This window comes from Miscanthus floridulus, chromosome 6, assembly GCF_019320115.1.
Source record: "Miscanthus floridulus cultivar M001 chromosome 6, ASM1932011v1, whole genome shotgun sequence".
Lineage (NCBI taxonomy): Eukaryota > Viridiplantae > Streptophyta > Magnoliopsida > Poales > Poaceae > Miscanthus > Miscanthus floridulus.
In genome coordinates, this window is record NC_089585.1 from 145274669 (window position 1) to 145290167 (window position 15499).

General features: G+C 48.9%; 2 protein-coding genes across 2 annotated transcripts; one reads left to right on the forward strand and one right to left on the reverse strand.

The window, feature by feature from the left end:
• Window positions 1-4585: 4585 nt before the first annotated feature.
• LOC136460080 (uncharacterized) lies at window positions 4586-8808 on the forward strand. Its single transcript, XM_066459914.1, has 2 exons — window positions 4586-4913; window positions 7374-8808. The coding sequence occupies exons 1-2, from the start codon at window positions 4887-4889 to the stop codon at window positions 8586-8588; spliced, it is 1242 nt and encodes a 413-aa protein (XP_066316011.1). The 5' UTR covers window positions 4586-4886; the 3' UTR covers window positions 8589-8808.
• Window positions 8809-9312: 504 nt separating this feature from the next.
• Window positions 9313-10792, reverse strand: LOC136461431 (secreted RxLR effector protein 161-like). Its single transcript, XM_066460725.1, has 2 exons — window positions 10155-10792; window positions 9313-9331 (listed from the first exon to the last, which is right to left on the reverse strand). The coding sequence occupies exons 1-2, from the start codon at window positions 10790-10792 to the stop codon at window positions 9313-9315; spliced, it is 657 nt and encodes a 218-aa protein (XP_066316822.1).
• Window positions 10793-15499: the final 4707 nt, after the last annotated feature.

The following is a 15499-nucleotide window of genomic DNA, read 5'->3' on the forward strand; positions in this document are numbered from 1 at the left end:
GCAAGCTGCGGCCACGCGGCAATGGTGGTAGCGCGCTCCGGTGCTTGCTGACACGGAGACAATTCATCGAGCACGTGGCGTGCGCTGGAGTTGACAAGGTGGGGAGGTGATTTGGGCCACTTCCGGGCCAAATCAAACCTTGGGCCAAAAATGAAGTTTGATCACCTCGGCCTGCTCTACATTTTTCATTAAGGCACTCCAGTCATTTGAGCAACATAACCATGGGTAATTTAATCTCCAAAGTGGCATTGTCAGTGCATTGACGGCGATTAACAAACTCCAAAATTGAGGGCCATAACAAGGTCAAACGAGTGCCATCCTTTTACATGATCTTCTCCATGAACTTAGCTCCAACTTTTATTTTTGGACCAACTCAAGTTGCTTAACGAATTTCGGAGAACGCGGAATGCCAACGTCGTTGCTTAGCGAAACTCCAGACTTAGAATATTTCTAAGTGCTGAAAACAACAGCAAATTCGATCTTGTGACCTCGATTTGACTTACTTTCAAGCTGATCTAGTTCTTAGTCCAAAAATAAAGTTTGTTCTACATGATATGGACTACAACTTTCATTTAAGGTCCAACCTCAAAACTAGTATAGAACCTACTGTCCTACTTTGACCAAAGTAGGATCACGATGAAGCTTAAATTATCCTTTTTGATCCATTGGAGCATTTTCTTGGCATTTGCCCAACATGAACCTTTCATGACTTTTGTTGTAGAGTTCATCTAGAGTCATTTGGGCATGGTTGCAAGATTTGGTTGACATCTCATGTTCTCATTCACTTAATAGTGTAATTTAAGCACTTAGCAAAGTCATTCCAATAAGGATATAACTTATCATTTCATGTGACTTTTTGATTCCAAACTTCCTGAAACTTTTCCAGTGATCAATATAGATGGATATTGATGTGAGACATATGAAAGAAGCACCTTCAACATTACTTAGGTATATATATATGAAAAGGGCCAATATACAAGCAAAGGTGTAATATCCAAGTTTAGGTTGGGGCTCAATTCCATAGGTGGACCTTGACATCTTCATCATCACTTAATATGCCATGTTTGAGCTCAAACCCATTGCTTAACTGGTGGCAAACACCTGGGGTGTTACAACAGGGCACCCTTCTGGCATGTCCTGTCGGTACTGTCCTGCAGGTGTACAAGGTACGGTCCTTGGTTTTGTGGTTGACTTGAGCGTCCTGCTTTACTTGCTCCGCCCATTTCCTGATCCTCTCCGAGCGGGCGTCCCCGGTCGGCTGGTCCCAGTCGGCTCCGACTGCGCCAGTCGGAGAAGAACTATAAGCAGGGGTTTGGTGTATCCCCGGTCAGAGACACGGGTCGGAGTCGGAAGCGTTGTTGGCCAGGCCTTCCAGTCGGAGAGGCGGGCCGGAGTCGGAAGCAAGCGATGTTCCTCCTCGGCTAGGCCTTCCGATCGGAGAGGTGGGCCAGAGTTGGAAGCGAGGTCATCCGGTCGGAGAGGCGGGCCAGAGTCGGAAGCAGGCGTCGTTCCTCTTTGGCCAGGCCTTCCGGTCGGAGATTGGATCGCCCTTCTGGCCTGTCGTTAGGTTTTTGGGCCGGCCCAGGAGTTACGCGTCGTTGGTAACGTTATCTGTTGGGCCGAACCTTTGTTGGGAAGCCGGTCCATGAGGGACCCCAGGTTTATGAACCTGACAGGGGGTTTTGGGGGCTGCAGCCACGACACGGTGGTGGAGGCTGGCGAGACGGCAGCGGAGGAAGGTGGTTGGGCGGGGCTGGCAGTGCGGGCGTTGCGGCGGAGCTCTCTGATGTCATGCCCTAGGATTAGGGGGGCGGGGTCGAGGGGCGGGGTGGCTCCCTCCGCCGGCCGCTGATGGTGGGGGCACGGGTGAGGACGAAGACGGGGACGTCGTTGGTGCGCTTCCCCGTGGTTAGTGGAGGGTGGAGGTGGGAGGTGGGAGACGCGGCCGGCGGCGAGGCAGCTGCTGGTCGGTGGTGGCCAGGGAGGAGGGGGAGGGGGTAGGCAGGGCAACGCGAGGAGGAAGACGACATGAGCGCATGACCGGTCATGTCATATCGGCCTCCCTAAAAAAGGTTCTAGACAGGCCCGTTTAGAACAAAGGAAATGCAAATAGAGGAAAGATTTGGAGATTGGTCTATTTCACAGGAATTAAAATATCCACTTGGACCTAAAAATTTGCGGAAGGCCGAGGGAACAAGCAGAAGTGTGCGTGAGAGAGAAGGCACCGCACCGAGCATGACGGAGCTGGTGCTTCGACGATCGAGCAGAACTATATGCAGGTCAGGTTAAGTGCTATGCTAAACTGCTAATGGTTACTGCAAGACTTAGGCTGCGTTTGGTGGCGCTCTCAACGGCTCTGGCTCTGCTGCGCGCGTCACTGTGCGCTGCCCTCAAAAGGCTCCTGCTCCGCCTGCCACCAGACATGAGCCCGAGGAGCTAGGTTTTGGGTGCTCCGGTCGGCTCCGTCATAGTGCAGCTACATTGAAGGAGCCGGCGCCGGTCGGAGCCCCTCCAAACACAGCCTTACAGTTTGCCGTTGCATGACTATAGCAACTCAATCTCGATAATTTATCTTGACGAATTCATCAATGCAGACAAACAACACACAATTAGCAAGAACCACCGCACGTCCGCACTGGCAGATAGGACCTGTTTGGTTGGAAGCCAAATTTTGCCAAGCCAATTTTAGGGCAAGCCAAAATATGGATACACCAATATTAGGGTAAGCCAATATTTTGGTAAGAGAATGAAAGTTTGGTTTGCTACCAACAAGAGAGAAACAATGTTGTGTTGCCAAAAATTTAGAGGGCATTGCCAAAATATTGGTACCACACCAATTGAGTGCCAATTCTTTTGAACTTACCCTTATTTTAGTTTGGCAAAGATTGGCTTGCAACCAAGCATGCCCATAATCTCTGTCCCCTGCAGGGTGTAGGCTGTGGCACAGATTTGGTCAGGAATTCTGCTCCAGAATTGGGCAAGCGAAGACTTTTGGCTGACCTGCTAAAAAAGCTTTGGCTGAGACTGAGATTCTTTCCCTTGCTTACCAATTCGTTGTACGGAAGCAACAGCCGACGCGATCTCTTTCGGTTGAGGAAGATTCTTGAGGTAGCCAGGGGCCAACGTCCATGATAGCTACTTGATCCACGAAGGACATTTTTTTGTGAAGGTTTTTTTTAGGAGTAACCTTTGCTGCGAAGTTACTGACGCTAATAGGCTCTTGGAAGTTGGAAGCTCGTATTTGGCAACTGAAGTAGCATGGAATATCGTCGCCATGCAATGCAAATCGTCCCTACAAACCGAAAGGCACATCAACAAGCACGTATTATTTTCAAAAAAAAAAAGTCAGGCCGCCTCGTTTTTGTCTCTATCGTGTGGCCCCATATGGTATGGAGATGCTTTGCGGCTCCAATCACTGTTCAATCACAAATCAAGCGACGAACCGACTAATATTGTGTCGGCACAGTGTGAGTCTCAGTGGAAGTTTTATAGGAGGTTCATTTGCATTAAATAAATTGTCATATAGGCATTGTTGATGATATGACAGTGTATTTAAGAAGAGAGAGAAAAAATGAGTTTCATCTAGATAGAACTTTTTTGGCATGATTACTAACTCTATATGAGTCATAAAATTTTTGAGCCTGGACTCCTAGTGGTACAAGTTGTAGTATATGTACTCTAAACAACACACTCACACCACCACACACACGCACACGAGTCATAAAATTAAATGTCTTTGAAATCATATAATGAAACTCTCTATTGAGAGTGGATGTTTTATCCAAGTTTTATTTCATTTTATATGACATGACAATCTTAGAAACATCGTCGTAAAACTCTTCACTGACACTGGCCTTGTGATATAAATGCTGCGATAATGATGGCTGGCAATCAGCGGCGGATCCAGAAAATATTTCAGGGAGGCTGAACAACACTGCTGTTCGATTTAAGTCTCAGTCCTCCTACACTATAGAACTTTACCTAAAAATTTATAGAGGCTTCACAGATGTTTCACTGCTGCGATACGGGTAGGGGGGCTTGCTGCGATACTGGTAGGGGGGCTTGAGCCCCCCCTGCTGTGTCCGCCCCTGCTGGCAATGAGTAAACCAAAACGTTTAGACATCAACATGAGTAGTAGCTACACACTGACAAGGCATATTACTGAGGCCTCACTTGGAACCGTTCACAATCCATTGCTAAGAGTATCTTCAAGAGTTTGCTATCTTAACTTGGCATCCATATAATTTTGATAAAACAAGAAAAAAATAGCCTCCAACAGTTTGGCAAAACAACTTGACATCAATAGCAACTTGGCAAATCTTCCCTCCGCACGCGCAAATATACGCGCGCGTATACGGCTTGGCATCCGGGGCTCTTCGTTTCTTAGCGGGGCTCTTCGTTCGCTTAGCGGGCCTCTTCGTTTTGTTAACGGGTTTTTTTATTTTACCAAGTCAAAAATGCCAAACTCTTGGAGATGGATTGTTTTTTTACTTGGCATATAATTTTGGGAGTTGGCAAATCACAAGATTTACCAAGTAAAATTTGACAAACTCTTATAGATGCTCTAACAACTAACATTCTCCCGTGTATTCGCTCCTAAAGTTTGCTAAAAGTTTATTGCATCAATCTAGGATGAGATACAGAGATAATAAAAGAACAAAGAGCACAGTTTGACAAACAGCGATAGCTAATTTATACTACTCTTGGAGAAACCAATAATTTATTGTGTGGCAAGAAATTTCCCAGCAAGCCATGCGTTGACGCACTAGGAACAGAAGTCTTTCCTGCCTCTGCCTGTTGCCTCCCCTGATCCCCTCCCCTCTTTCCTACTGTCAAGACTCGAGACCACCACTGCTGGGAGGCTACTCGGGGACGGACGTCCCTCCATGGCAGCAAACTCCTTTCCTTCACAGGTGCACATGCAAATCCTTGTTGCTTGCTTCAGTTTTTTTTTTTGAACCTTCTCCATGCCCATCTTCCTTTTAAGTGCGTTTTATCAGGTTTCTGTTCTACCCTTTTTTGGGCCCCCCTTCAAGAGAGATCTGTAGCGTAATCCGTGTTACGCATGATTTAGTTCGCAGTTAGATCTGTAGCCAAATCCATGTTGTTCACGACAAGGATTTCCATGTTATCAAGATAGTTGCTTTCTGACGCAAACTGAACTTGTTGCCTAGTTCTATGTTTAGCAATTCCTATGTCAGTTTATCTGTTAGCTTTTTTAAACCTCAATCCAGGAAAAAATATGTACGATGATCATATTTACAGAGCTTATGTTTTTATGGAGACAAATTTGACAACCAATGAACTATCTGATGTAATATTTGTCTTATATGTTCCTGTACTGAACAGTAAGAGGATCTTCATAGTTAAGCTCGTCAATTAACGTTGTCTTGTGCTATGACCTATTTCTACTTGATTACAACTCTGATATGTGTTTTGGTGTATTGAAAGCATGGAATGAAGTTTAGCAGCCAACTTACAGCTGCTTATTTATGGAATCAAGAGCTATGCTTTTCTTTGCGTCCAATGGTTGGCCTTTTATTTTTTGTATTAGACTATAGTTGGGTGCCTATAATAAATTTTAACTTAGGGTGTGTATGCTTATGCTCCTTCTTTGAAGAAGTCTGAAGCCAGATTATTTTTCATTATCTAAAAAAGTGTAGTCATAAAAAGAATCTTTCATGTTTCACAATAGCTGATTCTTGATGGAAACTGAGCTTACTGCCAAGCTTAGTCCTATGTAGTTAGCATTTGCAAGGTTCTTTGCTACTTTCTTTTTACGCCTCAACCTCGGTTACAAATATGTTGAAGGGTAGCAGGCAGCATCTTGGTACGCTTTTCGCTAGTTATAAATTCCAATTGCTTACTGCAAGCGCACGATTTTGCAAGAGGAAAATGAATTATCCGAATAAGAACACTGTTAGTTACAAATTCCAATTGCTTACTGTGAGCATACGTTTTTGCACGAGATCTTAAAGAGTTGCTCTAAGTACATATTGTACACCAACTTAGATCAAAGAAGACATAGTGCAATGGCTTAGGGCAATGAATTTTGGTTGGGGGCCAAACTAGCAGTGCGAGGCGTGTTTTTCTCCTCTATGGTCTTCGGACCACGGTGTTTTGGCACCTTAGGTGTCATGTGTACATAAACCTCTTTTCACTATTTAATTGAGCAGCATAGCTCCTGCCTTTTTACTTTCAAAAAAAGAAACACCAACTTACACTTTTCATTGTGACTTGCGTAGTTCAAATTCCTATACAGCTTCTTGTGGTAGTGGTACTAAGTACAAACTGATTCCTAGTTGTTTACCCCTCTGACATTTTTATTCCTTTGTGTTGAAAGCATGGCCTAAAGTTTAGCACTCAGCTTTCCTGCAATGTTTGGGGCATCTGACAGACGTTGATATTGAAATCAGCACTGATATCCGAGAGATAATTTGTTACTCGCCCAATAAAGTTTCCTTGTGTGCTGACCTGATTTGTAGTCCCTCCGGTTTGCAAATATTCGACGTTTTGGAGAAGAACAGTCTCCAAATCATAGCTTTGACCACTATTTCTATTAGAATATAAATATAACTGAAGAAATTTATGGTTGTTATGAAATTATTTTTCCCTATGAATATGATCTTCAAGTTTCTATAATAAATACTTTAAAAATTATTTGTAATCAAAGTTTTAAAGGTTTGACTATGGTGCCTTTGTAAGCATGGCCTGAAGTTTTGAAGCCAACTTGCAGCTATCCTACATTCTTTTGTCGTCATAAAAAGGATCTCCATGTTTCACTGTAGTTGTTTCTTAAGAAAACTGGTCTTATCGCAAGCCTAGTCTTTTGAATCGGCATTTTATTAAATGCTTACATGTGAATCTATTTGCCAGGTTGTTCAGTACTGGCATGTTTACAGCTCAATTAATAAGTTTTCTGAATGCCAGTCATATGTATAGATCTGTTGAGAAGTAATTCCTTCATTTTTTTTAGAAAAGGGAGTATGCGAAAATCTTGATCAAACCTTTGTTAGTTAGGTATACTGCTGCTTATGTACACGATTTTGCAGAAGGGGAACGAAATTAGCCAGCTGTAATTATAATGTGTGCTGTTTGTGTTATGGTAGCGACCTGGATAGTTCATATTATATATTTTCAGAGTATATTTTCTATAGTTAGTTAAGCGCATTTATTAGCAGTTTACTTTGTGGTATGAATTGATTACTAGTTGTTTACCTACTGACATGTATTCTGGCATGTTGAGATCATGGCCTTAAATTAAGCTTTCAACTTTCTTGCAAAGTATTGTGGTCTCTAATAGACATTATTATGAAATTAGCTTAATTTCAGAGACAGACTTTTTTATTCCCCGATGGACTTTTCTTTTGAAGGTAAAGAGTACAATGGATGACCCAGAGTTGAATGCTCCTCCCAAGAATAATCCAGAGGAGGAGCCAAAGCAGGCAACAAATAAGGTACTGAAGCGTACCACATCATTCGCTCAAGGCACTATTGCCACTGCGACCGGCTTCCTCACAGCAGCTTTCTCGGTGCGCAAAGATGCTCTGTTGCACCGGCACGTCCTGGTGGCCGGCGGTTGCTTCCTGGTGATTGCATACCTATCTGCGCTCCTGCTGGTCTACCTGAAATTGTTCTTGTCAGGACACAGGCAGCTGCATAAGGGGCACATCCGGTTCATCCAGTTTCTCTGCATCATCAGCGGCGCGGCGCTGGTCGCGACGAACTCCTTGCTGCTGCTGCTCATAAGTGAAGGCAGCAGCTTGTTGTCTCTCAATCTGCTGCCCATACAGGGCCTCATCGGCATTCTCGCGTACCACGCGACGCCGACGGAGGACAGCATGCGCGACGAGGCGTTCGAGGCGGGGATCAAGAGCGGCCGCAAGGTTGCCCTGTTCGCCACCGCGACGGCCTTCGCCGTGCAGACCACGCTCCTCTTCGGCTACCTCCACAACTCCAGCTTCCGGGCACTGGGCCACCGGTTCGACCTCTCCGTGTCCTTCCTGGCGTCGGCCCTCAGCGTGTTCCTGGTCGTGGCCACCTGCATGCCGCTTGGGTACAGGACTAGTGCCGCGAGGGACAAGGTGCTGTCCCTCGTGAGGTACCTAAAGGACGCCGTCATCGCCTTGCTCGCGGTCACCGCGGTGACTATTGCCAAGGAGTTTCTCGGCAGCGACACCGTGCTCGCGCTCTTCCCGGAGATCACCATAGCTGCCATGTATTATGCCGTGAACCTGTTCACTGACGACACTGCAGAGCAGGACCGAGATGAGGTCGCTGAGCACAAGATGGAGATGTTGCCGACTACCGTCGTCGCCACGTTCGGCTTCGGCATGCTGGGTGCAGCGTACGCCGCGCTGCTTGGAACTCCGGAGTACGACATGTACACGAAGGCGCTGGTGTTCACCTTGCTCGCCGCCGTCGTGTCCAGCCTGGGACGGGTGGCGGGGCCACTCTGCAGCCCCCGGCGCGACAAGAACGCGGCGGCGTGCGTGGTGTTCCTGAGCAACATCCTCCCCATCGTGGAGATGCTGGTGGCCGTCCCGCTCGCCGCAAAGGTCGCCAGTAATGCCCTCCCCGCGTCTTAGGAACGACTGTCTGTATTCTGTTTAACCTACAAGGTACCGTTGATTTATCGTACAGTAAATGTTTGAATGCCAGTCATATTTTTGTATGTCAGTTGAACAATGTTGTTACTACCAGCAAACAGCCACAAACAACTCCCATAACAAAATTCTTGCAGAAGGAATGTCTGCCTGTGTAAAGCAGATAGAAGGTTTCTTTTGTAAGTATATACTACAGTACACATGACTGGCTGACTGCAACTTGTTCCATAACTTTTAAAAACAAAGAATGATTGAGTAAACTGGTGTTTTTTTTAGAAAAAAAACTGGTGGTTTTATTCACATGCTGGAGCAAGTTAAGCCTCCAAAAATAAATTGTAATTGACGTCTCCATTGAGGTGTAGACTGAAGCTCAGATTTGGTAGGCAATTCTATATACAACCAGACTTTTCAGGCCTCTCCGTTTGGGCAGGAGCGTATTATGGAAAAAGAGTGATTTTTCTTTACGGTGAAGTGATTTCAAATACTACTACTTCTAATGGAGTAGTAGCTGCTCTTGATGCCGTTTACCCTATGTACTTTCCTGAATAACAACAGAAGAAACATTTGTGGGTGAGGCCGTGTGTGATAGAAACAAAATGAATAAATGCACGAAGAGTGGAGGTTTCTGATTATAGTCCAAATAGGCCAGTTTCAGTTTAGCAAGAGTTTTTTTTGGGCCCCCCTTCAAGAGTAGTTTAGCAAGAGTCTAAGACCGTATAGCCATTCTTAAACAGCAAGAAGGGAGAACAGTTGAAAGTTGAAACTGGTTTCACTGATGCAGTAATTGACAACTGTGTGAATCAAGGTGGACTATGGTCCCTAACTAGAGGGTTTTCATTACCACTAGTCGTGTCATGCCGATACCATCAGTTTATTGGCTTTTGGCCCAGATCCAAAGAAGGTTCACGGTATCCATTGTTGCCCCCAGGATCTTCGGAACGGGTGAACCGATCACTCATCGGTGTTGTCGACCATACACTATAGCCAGAGGTAGAAGAAGGAAGAGAGAACAGAACGCACACACATAGCACAAGCACCAGCGTTGGCCGAAGATCTACAGAGGAGATGGCAAAACTGAACTCGCTCTCTTTACTAAGTTGCAGTGGAAAGCTATATATACAACTCTACCCATCTAATCCTAGTACACAGACATGTCTGGCTGCCATGCTGCTACAATGACTAGATATGACAGCAGGGCTGACTTTTGCGTCTGCCCCAGCTGTGCCTACAGTGCGGCAGGGGAGCCTTTCGACGTCTTCCCCTGCAACAGCTACAGTGCAACAGCAGGGAGCCTTTCGGCGCCTGTCCCTGCCCCTGCAGCAGCTACAGTGTAACAGTAGGGAACCTTTCGGTGTCTGTCCCTGCCGCGCGTTCATACAAGGGAGCAACAAATTACTTAACAATTTTTCCCATAATCCTGCTGCTAACTCTAGAACCTCCACCATGTCGATCATCTTCTTCAACTCCATGAACCGAAGACAGCCGAGCGGCTTGGTGAGGACGTCCGCGAGTTGCCGACCAGTTTCGATGAACTCGATGACGATTTGCCCTCCATCGACATAGTCTCTGAGGAAGTGGAACTTGACGTCGATGTGCTTGCTCCGGTCGTGGAGAATCAGATTCTTTGCTAGGGCGATGGCGGGCTGGTTGTCCACCATCAGTGTTGGTGGGTGAGCTTCCACACCGGTCAGCTCGCCCAGCAGCCGGCGCAGCCACACAGCTTGGCACATCGCTGTGGCCGCCGCCATGTACTCTGCCTCGCATGTGGACAACGCCATCACCTTCTGTTTCAGCGACAGCCATGAGATTGGAGCCGACCCGAGGAAGATGAGCACGCCAGAGGTGCTCCGCCATCCGTCGATATCCCCCGCCATGTATGCATCGTTGAACACAGTGAGCTGCAGCCTACTTCCACTGGTCTTGGGGAAGACGATCCCATAATCCACTGCCCCCTTGACGTAGCGTAGCAGCCGCTTCACTACAGCCCAGTGATCCTCTCGGGGATCCTCCATGAAGCGGCTGACGTAGCCCACGGCGAACACAATGTCCGGCCTAGTGTGGACTAGGTAGCGTAGACCGCCGACGATGCTCAGGTAGAGTGTTGCATCTACCATCGCCGCGGTACTGGTCTTCGTCAGCTTCAGTCGCTCCTCCATCGGAGTCACGCACGGCTTGCACTCAGCCATGCCGCTCTGCTCCAACAGCTTCGAGGCATACGCGCTCTGACCGAGATCGCTCATTCAAAAATGAGCCGCCATCTCGCGCTTAAAGCTATCGATGTTCTCCGCACGTGCGCCGATGATGATCAAGTCATCCACATACACGTCGACGATGAGCTCCTCCTTCCCCCGTAGCCATGTGTAGAGTGCGTGCTCAGTTGCACACCATGTGAACCTAAGCTCGCACAGCGTGGCGTCAAGCTTGGCGTTCCATGCTCGCCGTAGAGTGTCTTACGTAGTCGGAGCACCCTGTGCTCCGCTCTCATGATGGTGAAACCCGAAGGTTGCCTGACGAAGACCGTCCCCGCCAGCTCACCATTAAGGAAGGCCAATTTTACGTCCAGATGATGGACACGCCAGTCCTTCGCTGCTGCCAAAGCCAGCAGCAGTCGAATAGACTCTATGCACGCTACCAGCGCAAAGACTTCCTCGAAGTCGATGCCCTCGCGTTGGACAAAGCCTCGGGCGATGAGGCGCGCCTTGTGCTTGATAATGGCGCCGTGCTTGTCCTGCTTGACCTTGTAGACCCACTTCAGGCCGATCGGATGGCATCCTGGAGGTGGATCAATGAGCTCCCAAGTCTCATTTTCCTCGATCGCCTTCATCTCCTCCAGCATCGCCAGTCGCTAATTTGCATCGTGCTCGGCCAGCGCGAACGTGGGTGGTTCTTCTACACTAACGAGAAGCAGCTTTGGGTCATTGAGCAGCCGATCTGCTAGGCCTGAGGACCCTGTGTCGTCGACGATGTCGTCCAGCATACGGAACCGCACCTCCTCACCGTCGTGGAAACCATCCACGAACTCTATGATGTCACTTGCAGGTGAGGCAAACTCGATCAACGTCGATGGAGTCCCCTATTCCACCGGAGTCAGCACAGCACCTGGAGTGCTTGGCACCCCGACTGCAGTGCTTGGCACTACTCCTGGTGATGAGGACATGACACCCATGCATATGACCATGTTTGGCACATGGTATGGAGGGTTAGGAGGCCAGCAAGGGTGTCCAAGTCAAGAAGGAGGCCCGAGGCTAATTCGGTTCGAGTCTCCGAGGTGGAGGCCCAAAGCAACTAAAGTTCGAGCCCGTCTCAGAGTCCAGGAGCAGCACGTACTAAAAATGATGCCTAGGTCGCATACAGTGTCCGTTTTAGGCGTTCTTTATATGGATGGAAAGATAATTTCATGGAGCTTCCAATGGCACCAGTCCCACCTTAAAAATCGATCGGAGTCAACAGGAATCGTAGAAACAAGTGGACATCCAGAATCTATCAGGGTGCTGCTCCACTGTCGGCGACAACTTAATTTAGAGGTGAGCTCGTTCTTAAGTGATCCTTTTCATACTTTTGAGAATAGATTGCTACCTAATGATGTTATATTAATTAGGAACATTGGAGAGTGTCATGAGGGACTTAGAGGAAGAGGTGGAGGCAATGATGACCAGCAAGGATGTCCAACAGAAACTGGAGGCTCGGTCCAACATGATTTCGAGTCTGCCTCGGCCTCTAGGACCAGTCTGCCTTAAACTGGTCACCCAGGACGCATCCGAACTCCATTTTCGATGATCCATATATGGTTGGAAAGCTAATTTGATAAGGAAGCCAATCCAAGTGGTCTCACATCAAAAGCCCTTCAGAATCAACTAGAATCGTCGAAACAAATCAGCGTCCAAATATCTGCCAGGGTGCTGCGACACTGTCATTTGGTCCGTTGGACCGTGTATCGTGTTTGGGCCCATTAGGGGGTGCATCCAGGGTAGGCGACGAGCCTAAGACCTTTATAATCATATGCCACCGCCGCTATTAGGTTTTGGGTTTTGCTTAGATTAATCTGTCAAGAACAGTATCGCCGCTTGTCGGTTTATGAGACCCTAACTTCGTGAGATTAATCATTAATCTGCAATTTGGTTGTGTTCTTTCTTGTTCTTGCTTGTGTTCTTCGTTGTACAGGCAGGGATTAGCCTTCTTGGCAAGGTCAACCTAGTCTGTGACTTAGTTGATAACCATAGGAGCTGTGGTGCTAAGATTGCAGGGTTCGATCTTTCGATCTAAAGCCGGATCGGTGTGTCATTCTCCGCCACAACAATAGTTACCTCTACCTGACGGAAGATCAGGATCCCTGTTCCCATTACCTGGACTACTCGTCACCACTCTTGGAGTGGTTGGCACCACTGCAGGAGTGCTCAGCATCAGTCTTGGAGTGGTCGGCACCACTGTAAGACCTCTCGGCTCCGCTATGGGAGCATTCAGCACCCGTCCTAGAGTGGTCGGCACCACTGCAGAACCACTCGGCACCACTCCTGGAGTGCTTGGCACCCCTCTTAGAGTGCTCAGCACTACCCCAGGAGTGCTCGACTCCATTGCTAGAGTGGTTGGCACCTCCTCTCCGGTGTCTCCACCACCATGGATGACCAAGTGCTCGACGACGAAGGTGTTGGTGATGCCGCCAGTTTCCCCTGTGTCCGGACAGTCCCAGTCCCAGGCCGCCTTCTCGTCGAACATGATGTCACGCGAGACAACCACCTTGCCTCCACGTGGGTTGTAGAGCCAGTACGCCTTGGTACCTTCCTCGTAGCCTAGGAGCATCATTTGTGTGCTCCTGTCCTCTAGCTTGGTGTGGACCGGCTTCATCTTCCTGACGTGGCCAATGCAGCCGAATATCTAGAGGGAGGACACGCTCGGCTTGCGCCCATACCAAGCTTCGAACAATGTCTTACCCTTTAGGGCCTTGCTGGGCACGCGGTTGAGGATGAACACCACCGTGGTCACTACCTCACCCTAGAACCTTACCGACATGCCCTTGGCCTTCATCATGGATCGAGCCATGCCGACCACCGTCTGGTTCCACCGCTCCACCACGCTATTCTGCTGTGGCGAGTATGCACGGTGTGGTGTCACACCATACCCTGATCCGCACAGTACATAGTGAACTCCATCGAAGTGAATTTGCTGCCGCGATCAGTCCTCGGCACGCGTAGCTTCTTGCCGCTCTCCGCCTCCACGCGCGCCTTGAATTTCTTGACCGCTTTCGCTGTCTCGGTCTTGTTGGTCAGAAGTTGCAACTACATGTACCGGCTACAGTCATCCACCAGTAAAATGAAGTACTTGCGCCCGTCGGGCGTCACCGGCATGATCAGCCCGTAGAGGTCACCATGGACCAGTTCGAGGGTCTCTATCGCGCAGTACTTCGCCGTCTTTGGGAACGGTAGCCTTTTTTGCTTCCCAGCCAGGTAGCCGTCACACAGCTCGCCTGCATGCTCGATGTGAGGTAGCCCAGTCACCATCTTCTCTAGCCAACCAAGAGCGTCGAAGCTGATATGTCCACACCGGGCATGACATAGCCATGGCTCCTTCGTGCGCCGTGCAGCCAAGCAGATGGGCTGCTTCACCTTGAGGTCGAGCAGGTACAGCCGATTCTAGGACATTTTCACCTTGGCAAGAAGCCGCTGCTCCCGGTCCCTGATCCTGAGGACGTCGTCCTTGATTAGTACCTCGCTGCCGCGCTCATCCAGGTGGGCAATGCTGATGATGCTTGAACGTAGCTACGGGATGTAATATACATCCGTTGGCGTGCGGTGCTTGCCTTTCTGGCACCTGAAGATGATGGTGCCGTGCCCTCGGATCGCCACCCTTGAGCCGTCAGTGAACTTCACCGTGCCGGTCACGTCGTCGTCGAGCTCGGAGAAGGCTGCGTTGGAGCCCATCATGTGGTTACTGGTGCCATAGTCCAAGTACCACCGCTGCCCCTGTCCACCGCCCACACGTCTAAGGTGGACTTGGGCATGCGGTTCGTCAAGGTGGACAGCCTTCAGAGCCTTGCCATGCCCTTCCACCGCCATCACCTCTCCCTTTTCCTTGGCCTCAATGTCGTGCAGTGCATAGAACATCGCCATCAGGAGAGTGGTCTCATCATCATCATCAGTCTGTGCAAGATGAGCCTCAGCTTTCTTCTCCTGCTTTCGATTTGTGCACTCCTTTGCCCAATGGCCCGTCTTCCTACAGCACCGATAGGCGTTGGGGTCGACCTTCTTCTTCTTCTTTGAAGAAGCCTTGCTGCGGTGCTTGCCATCGTCACCACGCCTAGAGGAGGCTTCCCCGGACTTCTTCCTTCGGGCAGCCCACTCCTCCTCTGTCAGCAGCAGCTTGCCGCTGTCCGTCGTTGTTGTGGCTTACTCCATGCGCTCATCCATCGCCCGTAGATGGCATGTCACATCCTCAATGGTGAGCGTGGACAAGCCTAGCATCGTCTTTATGGAAAGAGTGATCTAGATGTACTTCATCGGCACGGAGTGGAGGCACTTGGAGACTGCCTCTTCTTCATCGATGGTGACACCGTGGCTCCTCAGCTTGCTGATGAGCGTCTGCAGGTGGAGGGAAAAGTCCTCCACCAATTCACCATCCTTGAACTTGAGGTTGGCGTACTCCTTCTTCAGCAGCTGGGCCATTGCCTTCTTTACGCGGTCGAAACCAACGCGCATCGCCACAATGGCCTCCCACGCCTCCTTAGCTGAGCTCTTTGCCCCCAACAACACCCTGTACTCCACTGGCACAACAGCGAGGACAACCTCCAACGCTGACATGATGTCTTCTTCATTGTCGGTGCCCTTGTCAATAGCATTCTAGAGCCGTCGGGCTCTGAGCTTGACCTTCATGGTCACCACCCACTCGCCATAGTTGGTGCA